Source organism: Dermochelys coriacea, chromosome 1, assembly GCF_009764565.3.
Source record: "Dermochelys coriacea isolate rDerCor1 chromosome 1, rDerCor1.pri.v4, whole genome shotgun sequence".
Classification (NCBI taxonomy): domain Eukaryota; kingdom Metazoa; phylum Chordata; order Testudines; family Dermochelyidae; genus Dermochelys; species Dermochelys coriacea.
In genome coordinates, this window is record NC_050068.2 from 197637932 (window position 1) to 197654971 (window position 17040).

Here is a 17040-nt window from a genome sequence, read left to right on the forward strand (position 1 = left end):
AGCCCCTGAAGCAGCTACATTTAGAACTGAACAACCAAAGACACCATTAGGTAATGATGGTAACTATATGGATGGTCATATTTCTTTTTCCTTCTCATTAGAGATGTAGGCATGATAGGTTCTTGCTCAATGAGCTCATCTGTCATCACTTTTCATGATTAAACAGTCTTTTTTTCTAGGTACCTTTGTCATTTTCATATTCACCTTTGCATATTTTCCTTTACAGGAATGTAGTTTCATTTAAGTTGTTTGCTCTCTAGAGCATCCAGAAATACTCCATCTCTCTGAAGCCATGTTTGTTTGTGTTTGCAATTTCTCTAATGTCCCTTGTTTTTTTCCTGGACTCAAAATCTGATTTGTGTCCAGCGAGTAATCCTACCCCATAATTAGTTGATCTTGATACAGATACTATCCAACAACACAACGTTTTCTTTGAAATTCTTTTGCACACCTGACTTACATTCATGTTCAGGTGTACATGGTGTCAGGCTCAGATTCCTGGATAATTATTTTAATGCTCAAGTTATTTATTTCAGCTCCAAAAGAGGCACGGCGTGTTCCTTCCAAGCCTAAAACATCACCGAGCCCAGATGTGCCACAAACCAAACCTGGTAAATATATCAGTGTTTTGTATCTCATACTGAGGTACTCCAGGACTATGTATACAGTCTTGCATTGTGGCTGGTGTCAGACTGTGGTACTTGGGAAAGCTTTAACAATATATAAACCAGTTGTTTTCTTTCAGCTCCAAAAGAGACGCGGCGTATGCCTTCCAAACCTAAAACGTCACAAATCCCAGATGTGCCACCATCTAAAGCTGGTAAGTGCATCTTAATTCTATATTTCAGTGCAGTGACGCCTATGATTTTGCAACTTTTCTGCCAAGAATGTTGGTGCGTGTGTGCGCATGCGCACACACACACATTTGTGGCAATGGCAGAAATCTATTATAACAATGCTCTGCTCCACAGCTGTCATGGAGAAAGATTGCCCTACCTAATATGTACACACGTTAATGAAATATACAGTCATTGTTTTACAGTATTTTACTCAGTGGGGTGGGGGGGTTGTGCCCTTATGCAACAAAAGACTTTAGTCTTAATTTCCATAGGTTGGGAGAGAGATTGTTTATCTACTGACCGATGTCTATAGTTTCAAGGGATTTGTTTATCTAGTGTCAAAAGACAAAGGTATCAAAAAACCTTCCACTTTGCTTTTGTACATCACCTTCCATCTGAAGGTGAATGGTGAAGATCCCCATCTTTGCTGTTCCTGTTGCTTATCTGGTGATATTTTTATGAAAGGCTGGGTGAAGAGGGTAAGATTCTCAGAAAATTCAACATACGAGGGAGCACCAAAAGGAAAAGATAGAGACTGAGATCTTGTGTACAGGGCATGGCAATGTGCACGCACCATGGGTGGTGTGATTTCTAAAGCACACTAATGTGTTGCACATTAACTGGTCCATGTAGACCCTGCTGGTGCACATCAATAGGTGTTATGCTTTAATATATATTAAAGCAATGACCTAGAATCCTATTTTCGACGTCTCAGACTCAAGGAATATTTCCAACACACCTCTGACCAACATATTAACCCACAGAGACCTTCCTGCCAACACTACAAAAAGAAGGATTCTAGGTGGACTCCTCCTGAAGGTCGAAACAGCAGCCTGGATTTCTACATAGACTGCTTCCGCCGACGTGCACGAGCTGAAATTGTGGAAAAGCAGCATCGCTTACCCCATAACCTCAGCCATGCAGAACACAGTGCCATCCACAGCCTCAGAAACAACTCTGACATCATAATCAAAAAGGCTGACAAAGGAGGTGCTGTCGTCATCATGAATAGGTCAGAGTATGAACAAGAGGCTACTAGGCAGCTCTCCAACACCACTTTCTACAAGCCATTACCCTCTGATCCCACTGAGAGTTACCAAAAGAAACTACAGCATTTGCTCAAGAAACTCCCTGAAAAAGCACAAGAACAAATCCGCACAGACACACCCCTGGAGCCAGGACCTGGGGTATTCTATCTGCTACCCAAGATCCATAAACCTGGAAATCCTGGACGCCCCATCATCTCAGGCATTGGCACCCTGACAGCAGGATTGTCTGGCTATGTAGACTCCCTCCTCAGGCCCTTCGTTACCAGCACTCCCAGCTATCTTCGAGACACCACCGATTTCCTGAGGAAACTACAGTCCATCGGTGATCTTCCTAAAAACACCATCCTAGCCACTATGGATGTAGAAGCCCTCTACACCAACATTCCACACAAAGATGGACTACAAGCCGTCAGGAACAGTATCCCCGATACTGTCACGGCTAACCTGGTGGCAGAACTTTGTGACTTTGTCCTGACCCATAACTATTTCACATTTGGTGACAATGTATACCTTCAAATCAGCGGCACTGCGATGGGTACCCGCATGGCCCCACAGTATGCCAACATTTTTATGGCTGACTTAGAACAACGCTTCCTCAGCTCTCGTTCCCTAATGCCCCTACTCTACTTGCGCTACATTGATGACATCTTCATCATCTGGACCCATGGAAAAGAAGCTCTTGAGGAATTCCACCATGATTTCAACAATTTCCATCCCACCATCAACCTCAGCCTGGACCAGTCCACACAAGAGATCCACTTCCTGGACACTACGGTGCTAATAAGCGATGGTCACATAAACACCACCCTATATCGGAAACCTACTGACCGCTATTCCTACCTACATGCCTCTAGCTTTCATCCAGATCATACCACTCGATCCATTGTCTACAGCCAAGCGCTACGATATAACCGCATTTGCTCCAACCCCTCAGACAGAGACAAACACCTACAAGATCTCTATCATGCATTCCTACAACTACAATACCCACCTGCTGAAGTGAAGAAACAGATTGACAGAGCCAGAAGAGTACCCAGAAGTCACCTACTACAGGACAGGCCCAACAAAGAAAACAACAGAACGCCACTAGCCATCACCTTCAGCCCCCAACTAAAACCCCTCCAACGCATCATCAAGGATCTACAACCTATCCTGAAGGACGAGCCATCGCTCTCTCAGATCTTGGGAGACAGACCAGTCCTTGCTTACAGACAGCCCCCCAATCTGAAGCAAATACTCACCAGCAACCACACACCACACAACAGAACCACTAACCCAGGAACCTATCCTTGCAACAAAGCCCGTTGCCAACTCTGTCCACATATCTATTCAGGGGATACCATCATAGGGCCTAATCACATCAGCCACACTATCAGAGGCTCGTTCACCTGCGCATCTACCAATGTGATATATGCCATCATGTGCCAGCAATGCCCCTCTGCCATGTACATTGGCCAAACTGGACAGTCTCTACGTAAAAGAATGAATGGACACAAATCAGACGTCAAGAATTATAACATTCAAAAACCAGTTGGAGAACACTTCAATCTCTCTGGTCACTCGATCACAGACCTAAGAGTGGCTATACTTCAACAAAAAAGCTTCAAAAACAGACTCCAACGAGAGACTGCTGAATTGGAATTAATTTGCAAACTGGATACAATTAACTTAGGCTTGAATAGAGACTGGGAATGGATGAGTCATTACACAAAGTAAAACTATTTCCCCATGGTATTTCTCCCGGCCCCCCCACCCCCCACTGTTCCTCTGATATTCTTGTTAACTGCTGGAATTAGCCTACCTGCTTGTCACCATGAAAGGTTTTCCTCCTTCCCCCCCCTGCTGTTGGTGATGGCTTATCTTAAGTGATCACTCTCCTTACAGTGTGTATGATAAACCCATTGTTTCATGTTCTCTGTGTGTGTGTATATAAATCTCTCCTCTGTTTTTTCCACCAAATGCATCCGATGAAGTGAGCTGTAGCTCACGAAAGCTTATGCTCTAATAAATTTGTTAGTCTCTAAGGTGCCACACGTACTCCTTTTCTTTAGGGAATCTTGAGTGATACCAGCATGGTCTACATAGACCACTTAATGCATAACACATTAGAGTGCTTTAGAAATCCCCTCCCTTCTGTAGTGTGCATTATCCCAGCTAGACAAACTCTAAATCTTCAGCTACACAAGAGTTCTGTTGGCGCAACTGAAAGTGGGGGGAACAAAGGTGTAACTCATCCTTTCACTGCCACAATCTGCAGAGGAGGCAGGGGTCACTTCAACCTCTGACCTCTTCTCTAATCTATGCTGTGTTGTAATGACAGGCTATCGGCCATTATTAGCACTGTTCAGGAATTTTCTGTTGGAATTATTTTCTGAAAGAAATTTAATTTTCCATTGGAAAAATCTAAATTAAAGCTCCCTGGTAGCACACCTGTTTTAATGTACAACTCTGCATCCTTTCAGCCACGAAAGAGAATCGACGTGTCCCATCTAAACCAAAAACATCACCCAGCCCAGATATACCACAAACAAAATCTGGTAATTATATCATTGTTTTTTATTCTTAAATGTCAAGGTTTTATTTTTAGCAATTGTACTTCAAGGGACTGAATTTTTTTAAGCTAACATGTTAGCATCGTAGCATAGCAAGTCTCTACTTCTCAGCCATCAGCTTGTGAGCATCTGCAATCTCACATTTTACACCTACAGATGAAAACTACAGAGATTTAATGACCATTTTCATTTTTATCAGTAATGTTATGAAAATGTTTACATACACTTGTTTAACGTACTTTAGGGAACCTATCAATTAAATTATGAGACTTATCTTTTCAAAGAGGTAAGAAACTCCACTTTTTGAGTAACTACCTATTCATGGAAATCAAAATAAAAGTTACATTTCCTACCTGGAAAGTTGGAGCCCAGATGGTCACCCCCTAAAGTTAGACTTTCCACTGATTCACTTTAGACGTGAATAAAACTGACAAAGCTTCTTGAAACAGAACTGAACACAGAGGAAAATGAGATTTTTTTTCCTCAGTGGTGTTTAGCCCTTTTGGTCCCAGGATATTAGAGACGCAAGGTGGCTGAGATAATATCTTTTATTGGACCAACTTCTGTTGTGAAAGAGACAAGCTTTGGCGCTCACACCAGAACTCTTCTTCAGGTCTGAGAAGTGTACTCAGAGTGTCACAGTTAAATACAAGATGGAATTGTTTACCATAAAAAGTTAACACATATTCCAAGGGACCATTCAAAGGGAAGTGGCCCCTTAACACCACTTCACTGAGAAGTCAGATATACAGTGATTGCTTTATGAAAAGTGTTCAGCTGTGGGTGATATGTTGTTTTTGTCTTTTATCATTTTTCTGTGAGAGTTCATTTGAGAGTGGAGTGATTTTCTGGTTTCATACACATAGTTGTTATTGGTTTCAGAGTAGCAGCCGTGTTAGTCTGTATTCACAAAAAGAAAAGGAGTACTTGTGTCACCTTAAAGACTAACAAATTTATTTGAGCATAAGCTTTCGTGAGCTACAGCTCACTTCATCGGATGCATTTATTGGACATTTAGTGCACTGGATGGGGTATACCACATGTTGTGATAGGCATGTGTAGGACCTCTGGATCTTGAAAGGTGTGCTGTGGAAAGTACTGATCATCATAGCAGTAGAGATATGTCTGCAGGTTTTGCATCTGTTTTTCTGGCAGGGTCTTATGATGCTTTTAATTCGTGTGTCCTAGCCTGTGGGGAGCTTGCTTCTGATGATGAGCCTGGAGAGGTTGGGAGTCGTTTGAGCACCAGAAGAGGGGGTTCAGGAAAGATTTCTTTGAGGATGTGGCCCCTGTCGAGTATAGACTGTAATTGTTTAATGATATCCTGTATGGGTTCCAGTGTGGGGTGACAGCTGACAACCAGGAGTTTGCGGTCAGGGGGTATGAGGGGGAATATTGAAACAGGTTTTCTCCAGGTATTTGGGTGGTCTGTTCCATTATGCAATCTACGTCTCTGGTGGAGTGCTCTGGTTTGGCGAAGGCGGTTTTAAGTGTGTTTAGGTGTGTATCCTGGACTTTCTCCTTGGATCATATTCTGTAATAGGTGAGTACCTGGCTCTAGATAATAAGATTTCTTGGTGTATCTGGATGTGTGAAGGTAGGAGTGGTGATCCATGATTTTTTTGCATAAAGCTGACTGTAGCATTCCATTGTTGAAACTGATCATGGTGTCCAGGAATATGAAGCTGATGCAGGAGTGTTTGAGAGAGAATTTGATGGCTGGCTGGTGGTTGTTGAAGTTGTGATGGAAATCCATGAGGGAGTTTAGGTCGTCTGTCCACAGGATGAAAATATTATCAGTGTATCTCAGGTATATCATTGTGTTTGTGGTGTATTTGTCCAGAAATTCTTTCTCGATGTGGCCTATGAAGAGTTTGACATATTGGAGAGCAAATATACCACAGAATATGCTCCAAGGAGAAAGTCTAGACCCTGCCATAACAACAGATACAAAACCTGCAGACATGTCTCCACTGCTATGCTGAGCTATACTTCCAACAACAGTACTTCAAGATCCATGGGTCCTACACATGCCTATCACAGCATTTGGTGTACCTCGTCCAGTGCACTAAATACCACAGTAACAACTATGTGGGTGAAACCAGACAATCACACTGCTCTCAAATGAACTTTCACAGAAAAATGATGAAAGACAAAAACACCATAATGTTCATGCACAAAAACTTTTCACAAAACAATCACTCCATATTTGACCTATTAGACCTCATTTTCAAAAGAAACTTGCACAACACCTTCAAAAGATGAGCTTTGGAGCTTAAATTCATAATTGGATAGACACTAAAAATCATGTTCTAAATAAAGACACTACAGCAATCTGTAACACACTTAACCCCCTTTTTTGTTCTATGAGTGGAGAGGTGGTAACAGGCCATTTCACCTTGAACAGTCGCTTAGAATAAGTAACTATGTATGCTACACTCTCTGTTCCACCTTTTATTTAGCTGTGACACTCTGAATACCTTTCCCAGACCTGAAGAAGAGCTTTGCATAAGCTCCAAAGCTTCTGTCTCTTACCAGTAGATGTTGGTCCAATAAAAGATAAGACCTCACTCACCTTGTCTAACTAATATTTTTACTTGGTGAATAATTCCATTATTTTGTATAATTAGATAACTGAGAGTTTTAGAAAGTCTCGCGTTAAATCAATGCACTTTTTAAAAGCAATATTATTCATAAAACTACTTATCCAAGCTATTGCAGAAAACTAAATAAGTGCAGTGATAAATGAAAAGCAGTACTCCAGCTGTTCCAGAAATAGAGATTCTGTATTCCAGCTGAGGATTTGTGGAGAGTGAGGGAGTCACAAAGATGGTTTTAGCCTGTAGCCACAGTGTTCAAGCTTCTCTTACTTATGCCTAGCTGCTCCTGGTCCCAAAAAAGGGTGACATATAACTGCTATGGTATCTCGATGGTACCCAGAAATTCCCCTTACATAAGGTGAATGTCTAGAGGGCTGATGCACCAGATTTAAGGCTTCTTTGTGAATTATTATTTGTCTTTGCTCCTTCAAGAACTAGTACAATACCAAGCACACAGCTAACAATTAATGCTTACTATAACTGGATTCAGAGCTTATAGAAGGCCACTATTCAAGATCCTGCCATCAGCTGACTCTCAGCCAATTATTTTGGCTTTCACAGAAGCTACCTAGCACTGCTGCTCAAAGCCCAAGCGACTGCTCCTTCATAAGGCTGTACTTCTGCCATGTTATTGGTATTTTAGGTGGTGCAAAGTTTACCAGTCTCACTGCCATTGCCAAAAGCAAAATCCAAATAAAAGCACCTCACACTAACTTAGTGACCTAAATAAATTTGCAGTGTATATTTTCTATCACAGCTATTTGGTTTCACTGTTCACATTTGACTGATATTTTTCAACTATTACTGAACAAAAATCAGCAGTGTTAATGTTATACTAAAAGCTTTTTTTATACAAGAGTGTTCTGCAGGAAATTTGGAGTCACTTTTTCTCTTTAACGCCTCTCAAAAGTTGTCTAGGGAAAGATACGAAAAGCTTTAAGGAGCAATTTATGCCTTCATATGTGAGCACAACTCTCATTGATGCTGAATGTCTATATGGAAGACTCAGACCTGTGTTCAAGCATGGATTTGAGGGCAGAATTTGACTCTTAAAATGCCTACTATAAATATTTATCCCAGTCCTGAGAGGGACTGATCAACTATTGACTCCCTGCAGCTCCTACCTGTGCTCAATCCATCATTTGGCCCACTTTTTAGAGTTAAGATGTGTTAATTAAATATCTACTTATCTCTAAAAGAGAACTTATTGTGTATTAACATTGAAAAGGCATGGATCAGTCTAAAGAGAATTATTCTATCCTTCAATGATTCATTAAACTTTATTCTGTTTTGTGTTCTTAGATACCTCTGTTGTTTGGAACTGGGGATTTCTATCCACTCTGTTTTCTTCACAGGAAAATCTCACTTCCATTCTCTTGTACTTTCTCATTTCACTGATATCTACAGGAGTTAAGCATGCATATCATGACGAGAAGTGCTGGGTACACAGCTATCTGCTCTGAAACACAAATGGAAAGATCTCAGTCATCCTGCAGCCATGTCTGTCTGTGTTAATAAATTCTTGTCTTAATCCTTGTCAGCTTGGCTCCAAACAGGACAAGGACGTCTGTCCCTTGCTTGCTTGATCATTTTTCAAATGCTTTCACATGCCAGGCCATCATTTCTCTTTTTTAAAGGCCTGTGCACATATGACTTTCAGCCTTCTTCACTGTCCCTATAAAAATTGTGTTTCTTTGTTGCAGGCAGAAGGCTTGCAGTATCTGTGGCTTTACACCTGCGGTTAGACTTTTATTCCTAGAGAGTGTAAACATTTATAAGAGGTTCTTTCTTTCAGTTACAAAAGAAACTCAGCGGGTTCCTTCCAAACATAAAACATCACCTTGTCCAGATGTGCCACACATTAAACCTGGTAAATTATTTTGCATTTCATTGTGCTTAAGTTCACATTTTTAGCAACTCTTCTACAATGGACTGTTGCGGGAAAAAATGGTAACAGCAGAAATGCAACTAACATTTTACTATTATAACTAAAGAAGTCTCCATTTTACTGCAGTTGAGTAGTGAGTCTGATGAAAACAATCAGTTGTTTTCAGTGTAATAAAGGGGCATTAATATCCTACAGGGGGAGCTGGTAGCAGCCCCTTTATTTAAGTTACCTAACACCTTCCATTATAAAAGATTCTTGTAATTTATATTTAAGAAACTTTCACGCTTCCATTGTTTGCAGGATGCCTTGGGAATTTGGCAGAGAAAAAGGCCTTAGACTCGGGAAGTGGTGGTTCCCTTGTCTCATCAAGGTCCTTTCAGGTTCAGCTGAGGTTAAAAATCATCATTTCTCTCTGGTCAGTTGCATTCCTCAGGAAAATTCTGGCAGCATGCCGAAACAATAACTGAACAGACAAACAATTCAAAGTGTCCAGTTCACACCACCCCCAAAGCACCAGCAGTAGAGCGCACTGCTTCGGGAACATCTGGAGCCTGCCAGAACAGCTGTAGCAGCGGGATATGTGTCAGTATAGAGAGAGAGCTGAGCTGGGCTCCCCACACACCTTAGGCCCAACACAGGAACTCATTGTCCTTCATATCCCCGCACTTTGGGGCACCACATAAGGCAAGAGCTGCCCCAACTCCTGGATAGGAGGTGGGGAGGGCAGGAAACAAGGAGAGCTGGGCCAAGCCAGGCTCCCTTCAGCCACCCTGGAACCAGCATATAGTGCCTGCGACCCATTCCACCCTCTCTGGATGCCAGCTAATGTAGTTAGTGCTGTAGTTCAAATGATAGAAATCTGGGCTGAAGATTCAGGGTTCTAATCCTGCTGCTAATGGCATGATGGTAGGCTGTCAGTTGCACATAATAGAATTTGTTTTTACCTTTTTCCTCTTGAAAAAAATAACTAGGCAGTTACATACAAAAATACATTCCAAGAATGTTATTTAACTCGCAAAGTCAAGTACCCAAAGGTTAGAAAGTGCCAGATTTATGCTTACCCATGAGGCCTTAATTCTGCCCCTTTATGTGCATTTGTTATGATACTCTCTTTAATTATATCATCACTATTTGTTCCATACAATCCCTGCCTGATTTAGGGTCACAGGAAGGACAAAGGTGCAGCAATTAAGTTCACATGAATCTGGCATTTTGTAATTTACATAACATTCTCCTTACATTGTTTTGTGTATCTAATTTATTATTTATATTACAGTAAGACCCAGAATATTCTAGTCAATGTACAAAAGGCTGAAGAGTAAAATTTAAAAGAAAAAAAGATTTATTAAAAGTACCTCAGATAGGAGGTATTTTATAAACGTCTAAGATAGATAAAGCATGAGAAATCATATTGATAAGGTTCTAAGGCTGGCCCAATTTCTCAGAGTATAGAAATGTAATCAATATGAGAAACACTAACACTGTGCTGACATATACATCTTATTCTGATCCTTTGTCGTATAACACAAACTTTCCACCATCATCATTGATCCTTACCTCTCATTAGACCCCTCTGTATTGTCCGCATGGGTTTTAACCAGAGCTAATCGAAAAACCAAATTTTTTCCTGTGACAAATTTCAAATGAAAAATCTTTTTTTTCAGAATTTGTCTATTGAAATATTTCAGTTTTCCCATGAGAAGTCTGAACAATTTGAAATGAATTTTTAATGAACATTTCAAAAAGAAAAAAAATGTTTTGTTTTGACTTAAAATGGCAATGTATTTGTTTTTTGACATAAAAATATAAAACCAAAACATGTCAAAGTAAATTAAATTAAATTTTTCTTTTCAAATTGACAAATTGACTTAAAACATTCCATTTTGTTTTGTTTTTTTTTAAACCACAAAACCGAACCAAAACATTTTAAGTCAAAATTAAAATTTTTTTGTTTGGAAATTCCCTGCAGAAAACCAAAATTTTTAATCGGAATCGACATTTTACTGTGAAAAATTTCAGTTTTGACAAAATCCATAATTTTTGATGGGAAAACCTTCCTTGTGAAAAATTTTCCGCCTCTGGTTTTAACCATACCTAGTCAGAAACTGTTGTAACAACCATTGCAAAGCTAAGTATATTATTAACGATACCATCAGAAAATTAATACACATGTTCAGGCAGTGTTAAAAGTTCTCCTATTTCATCTTTATGCACAGTATGATTACTTTGTACTAACAGAGCCCTGAACCAAAACACTGGATCAAATTGCTTTTCAGTCTTTAGGTAAATCTGGATCTCGATCTGAATTTTGCTACCTATACCAGTCTATTTTTATAGATACATCTATGTGTGTATCAAGTAAAGAGAGCCTACTATAGAGAATTTTCATATAAACAAGGAACAGCATGAATGTAGAAAGAAAAGGAGTACTTGTGGCACCTTAGAAACTAACAAATTTATTTGAGCATAAGCTGAATGCGTCTGATGAAGTGAGCTGTAGCTCAAATAAAAATTGTTAGTCTCTAAGGTGCCACAAGTACTCCTTTTCTTTTTGCGGATACAGACTAACACGGCGGCTACTCTGAAACCTGTCATGAATGTAGAGTATGTGCCACCGTGTTTAATTAATTAGCCTCTTACAGTTTGTATGGCAACTTCCACCTTCTCTGTGTATATATATGGAACATATAGTAAGAAGATAATCTTCTTACTATATGTTCCATTCTGTGCATCCGATGAAGTGGGCTGTAGCCCATGAAAGCTTATGCTCTAATAAATTTGTTAGTCTCTAAGGTTCCACAGGTACTCTTGTTCATGTTAAATGTTTTTTTCTTTAAAAAAAACAAAACAAAAAAAAACCCCTCAAAACTCTTTTTAAATAAAGCCTAATAGTAGCTACTTATATCTTGTAATTCTCTGATTGCAAATGCTTGCTGCTATTTTAAAACCTCCTGGGCCAGATCTTCATCTAATATAAATTGTGTAGCTTCATTGAGTCCCTTCATCTTTCTCAGGATTTATCTACATTTTTTCCAGCAGGAGTCATTCCATCCCTCCAAGAGCCAGTCACTGCTACAACTCCTCATTCTCTTGAAAAAGCAAAAGCAACAATGGGTAATAATACTTATTCAATAGGTAGTCACTTTGTTTTGTTTGTTTTCATCCCCATCAGAGAAGAAATTCCCAGAAGAAGCTCATTTTATGCCATTTAAATATAATCATCAAACTTTCCTCTGCTTCTAGATGCATGCTTGTACTTTGGCGCTGAGCACACAATGTTGTTTGCTGTACCTCACATGAACAAATCTTTTTTACAGCAGCAGGACCCATCAGTCCAATCTGAATTTTTGAATTGATAACAGATGGAGAAAATGCTTCAGTTTCATTTGATTTTGGAAAAATAGCAGTCATACATTCTGCTACCTTACTTTGGGAAAGACCAAATACTAGAATTGCTCTTGTAAATTGTACAATATGATCTAGCTGGGTGTAGTGTACTTTTTAGGATCTTTATGAGCTTTTCAGATAGGTCCACACAGAGACTTAGTGTGCAACAAGTTGGGACGTAAATCTACAATGCACTAGCTTGCCACTCACTAACTGGCCATGTAGACTCTGCTACCATGCTGTAAAAGTTCTATGGTGCACACACTACAGAACTTCTAGTGCATGGTACTAGGTCTACTTGGTGACTTAGTGTCTGGCAGGCTAGCACGCTGTACAACTCCTCAAAATAGTTAAGTCCAAAGCAGACTGCAAAGAGTTACAAAGGGACCTCACAAAACTGGGTGACTGGGCAACAAAATGGCAGATGAAATTCAGTATTCATAAATGCAAAGTAATGCACATTGGAAAACATAATCCCAACTATACATATAAAATGATGGGGTCTAAATTAGCTGTTACCTCTCAAGAAAGAGAATCTGGAGTCATTATGGATAGTTCTCTGAAAACATCCATTGTATGCAGCAGCAGTCTAAAATGTTGAGAATGTTGGGTCTCATTTGGAAAGGGATAGAGAATAGGACAGAAAATATCATGTTGCCTCTATATAAATCCATGGTACACCCACATCTTGAATACTATCTCAAAATACCCCATCTCAAAAAAGATATATTGGAATGGGAAAAGGTTCAGAAACGGGCAACAAAAATGATTGGGGTCTGGAACAACTTCCATATGAGGAGAGATTAATAAGACTGGGACTTTTCAGCTTGGAAAAGAGACGAAGGAGGGATATGATAGAGGTCTATAAAATCATGACTGGTGTTGAGAAAGAAAATAAGGAATTGTTATTTACTCCTTCTCATAACACAAGAACTTTCTGTTTATTTTCAGTCCTTTGAAACAGGACTATGTTAATGCAAACTACATACCTTCTAGTTCCAGCCAACATGGTCTAGGTGGGGCAGTTAGTGCAGAGCACATTAGAGCACTGTACAAGTCACAACTTTCTAATGCGCTTTACTGCACTGTGTAGACAAGCCCTTAGAATCTGATTGTGTCTTGGGCTTCCCATTACTTCAAGCCCAACTCTGGAAAGCAGACAATTAGTAACTGAGTGACCATTTTCCTTTTCACTCAACTTCCTAGAATTGGATTGCCCTTCATGCTCCTTGTTTGTTTTGTTTTTCTCCCTTTCTGGTTTGATAAGATCATCTTTCCTGTCTTGCCTTCACTTCTCTATTTTAATAAAAATTTCAGCTCTCTAAGGCCTTCTTTGAGGCAGTCAGCCTCTTAGCACCCCCAGTCCCACCCCCAATCTCATCACCTAGCATAATTAGAAACAAATTCAAGGTGCCTACATACTTTAGGGAATCTTTTTCTTCAGACAGTATGAATTTTCTAGGAGAAAACATTTAAATCTTCAAAACATGCAATGTTGCCTCACAAGTTATTTTTATCTGTTCTGTAATAGAATATGGAAATCCAGGAGCATTATCTTTCCATGAGATCATCCTGCCAGTCAGTGTATTCCTTGTCTCTCTCCTTAACTCTACAATGGGGAAAAAAGGATGGATTTTTTACTGCTAGGACTGTCTATATGGCTAAATCCTGATCTTGAAATACATAATCTTTTAAATGCCATTTCCAGCTACTCAGGAAGATCTTAGGAAAGGAATAGGGAAATGATTGATCATTTTGCTCATGAAACTCTGGGAAAAACACTTCCAATATTTCAACAGAGTATTTTCAACTATTTTCAATGAATAGAATTTGGTGAAATAAAGCAATGTTTACTTGTGAGTTTTTTAATGAAGTTTTCCTGTTTCTGAGTGAATTGGAACAATTTAATTAAATTTCCAAATTTTTTAGTACTACTTTATAGAAAATATTTTTCATTATCCAAAAATTTGCAGCGACTGTAGAACTACTTTCTAAAAATATCACATTTTTGAAATAAAGGATGGAGGTGATATTGCCTCATAAAAACCACATGGTTTTTAAGTTGGGTAAGCAGTGGGCTGAAAGCTAAGTGGTTATCCTACAGTGGCATCTTTTAAAAAGCATACAAGCATGAATTTTTATGTTAAAATGTCTTTCAGGAAAGTGACTTGTTGCTTTTTTTCAGGCTTTCTATGCATAATTTTAAACCTGCCTAGATTTTTTTGAAAATTGAAATGATATGATTGCAAAATGTGGAACAAATTTGAAAAAAAGTCACACAAGTGTTCCTGGCACTTTTTTATTTTTTTACCAGTTTTACCCAACTCTGTTAATAAGGACATCACCTACAATATTTCACTCAGTTTCCTTTCCTTGATAGTTCTTAAGATCAAGGAGATTTCCTAAATTGTTGAGATTTCATATCTTTTCCAGTAAGAAGAGACTTGACTCATAGAACAAGTAAGTGTTGCTGGAAATGTAGTATCAGGTGACAGAAACTGATATCCAAATATGTAACACTCTTCATTGTGTCTCATAAATTCAGTTCTTTTAAGTCATTATTTAAAAGGTATTTATTGAAAGGTGTTTCCTGCACCCATGTTTGGTTTTGAGCTCTTTACACAATTTATATAAGACAACTGAAAGAAAACTATAGGAATCTAACTGCCACCATAGACCATACAAAAATAAAAATGGACCACGTACAATCTCTTCCCAACTCCAAGCAGCAGCTCTCTATCTCATCTCTCCAGTCACCTCAACTAGCTCCCAGTCAGTCCTCTTCAGAAAAGGTTGGGTGGAACATAAACACACAGTTTTTATTCTGAACTTCAATTATTCATGCCCCAGTTGGAGAGTTTCTGAATGAATCTGAGATAAATACCCTTTATTTGGGCTTGTGGGCAGAAATAAATTTTTTTCATTGTAAATTTGATCAGTCGTAGTGAGAAGATGGATGCTTCGTAGAGTAGTATAGTACTTCGTATAGTACTATACTTCGTATAGTATTAACTATAGAGTGCATGACTCCAACTGTCTTAATCAGCAGTCTAAGACGTGTGGCCTCAGCTTCGTAGATAGGTCTTGGCCAATGTTTTGAAAATTAAATTGGTGCAACTTTTCTCCATCTAAGTAGATACTAATATCTATATTGTAATTGCTGGTTTATACTATTTCTCAGTAGCTCTGGAAATTAAAATTTTGTATTATATTAATATTTTACTAAAACAATGTCCTGTTTTTGCTCTGAAAGAGCAAAAGAATCAGTACTTGATGTATGCATTAGCAGATAGTGTGAGCTATCTACATCTTCACCAGATATTATTGTATATACGTTAGGTTACTTGAGATCCCACACGTGGGGTGAAAAGTTTCTTCAGCATGTGGGTTTATAATGTTTTTATTTGAATTGCCTTTAACACCCAAATATCCACATAGTGGTGAATTTGCCTATCGTGAGGATATGATAGTCCCTGTCCATTGCTTTTTCACACCAATATGTATCACAGACCCCACCACTACCCCTAAAAAAAAATTTGCCATAAATACTAAGCATATTCCTAATATGTTTTTCAGTTGAGGATATGCTGCATGAGAAGAGTTCTTGGCTGAAAGATATGTAGAACAACTTAGAATTGAGTAACTTTGTAGCTGGAATCGGGGGCTGATCCATAGATCCAGTTAGGTGGAGGGGGGGACTAACAGGAAAATAACATAGTGTCCAATTCTGTCCTCAGGCTTTCACATACAGAAGAATTTGGCCAGTAGTGTCTGAATAAATTATCTTTTGTCAGGTTAGCTTGAGCAGCCCCTTCATTGTATCGTGTTCTGTGTCTCTTTTTGTCAACACCTTTCTCCTGTTTCATCCAGAGGTGGACGTTCTCATAACACTGGGAATGCCACCCACTTCATACATAGCAATTACTATTGAAACAAAATGCAGCATAATTTTTTCTTCTTTTTTGGGCATTCATACTGAGTGATTTTCAGCGTTGCGCTTGCATAATTTGCCTCACAGGTTATTGGACACACATTTCCTTGAAGGCCGCAATCACAGTGTGTTTCCTTAAAGAAATTTGCAATTATAATCCAGGGGTGTGTGTTTGTTTTTTTTATTTCAGCTTCAAGTGAAAAACAGTTCATGCCTACTAAACCAAAAATATCCATCAAGCCAGGGATGCCACAGACCAAACCTGGTAATTGAGTCATTTTTGTAATTCTGTATATTGAGGTTTAATCATTCATTTAGCCAGACCTCAGTTGTTGTGCTTTTCGGAAGCATTCAGCCAATTTCTCCTGAGTTATTCCTGTGCGGCTCTAGTCAGTTGTGTTGCGCTGGGGTAAGTGATGGCAAAATGTACACCTCTGCATATGAAAACCAAAAATACTTGAAAGCTGACAGATTTATAGTCCCGAAAAGGAGAGGGAGAACCCCATGCCACTATTTCTCTTTTCCAAAGGATTTTCAAGGAATGGCACATGATGAACCGTCATTGTTTCAGTACTGGAAGATTCGCTGTTTTGTTTTTTTAAAAAACGTTTGGGTGGCTGCATACATGAAATCCTTTCTAATTACTTTCTAGTCATTTCTCTTATCTTGTCTTACTCTTCCCCTATGGGGATCGTTATAATGACCTCCTTTGTAAAGTGCTTTGAGATGTACTAATTAGAAGTGCTATATAAGAGCTAAGTAGTAGTATTATATCAGAACAAAAAACAATTTTA

At 39.0% G+C, this 17040-nt stretch overlaps 1 protein-coding gene across 22 annotated transcripts in view; it reads left to right on the forward strand.

Annotated features, from left to right (window-relative positions):
• The window catches only part of LOC119844474 (ABI family member 3 binding protein), a 411236-nt gene that overhangs the window by 311395 nt on the left and 82801 nt on the right, over positions 1-17040 (forward strand). For 13 of the 22 annotated variants that reach the window (XM_043511041.1, XM_043511066.1, XM_043511140.1 and 10 more), the window contains 7 exons: positions 3-50; positions 537-611; positions 746-820; positions 4351-4425; positions 8836-8910; positions 11968-12042; positions 16437-16511. In XM_043511041.1, the coding sequence (XP_043366976.1) occupies positions 3-50; positions 537-611; positions 746-820; positions 4351-4425; positions 8836-8910; positions 11968-12042; positions 16437-16511 (498 nt within the window). Of the gene's footprint in view, positions 1-2; positions 51-536; positions 612-745; positions 821-4350; positions 4426-8835; positions 8911-11964; positions 12043-16436; positions 16512-17040 lie in introns of all 22 variants that reach the window. The other 9 variants (XM_043511028.1, XM_043511059.1, XM_043511093.1 and 6 more) reach the window with 2 other exon arrangements.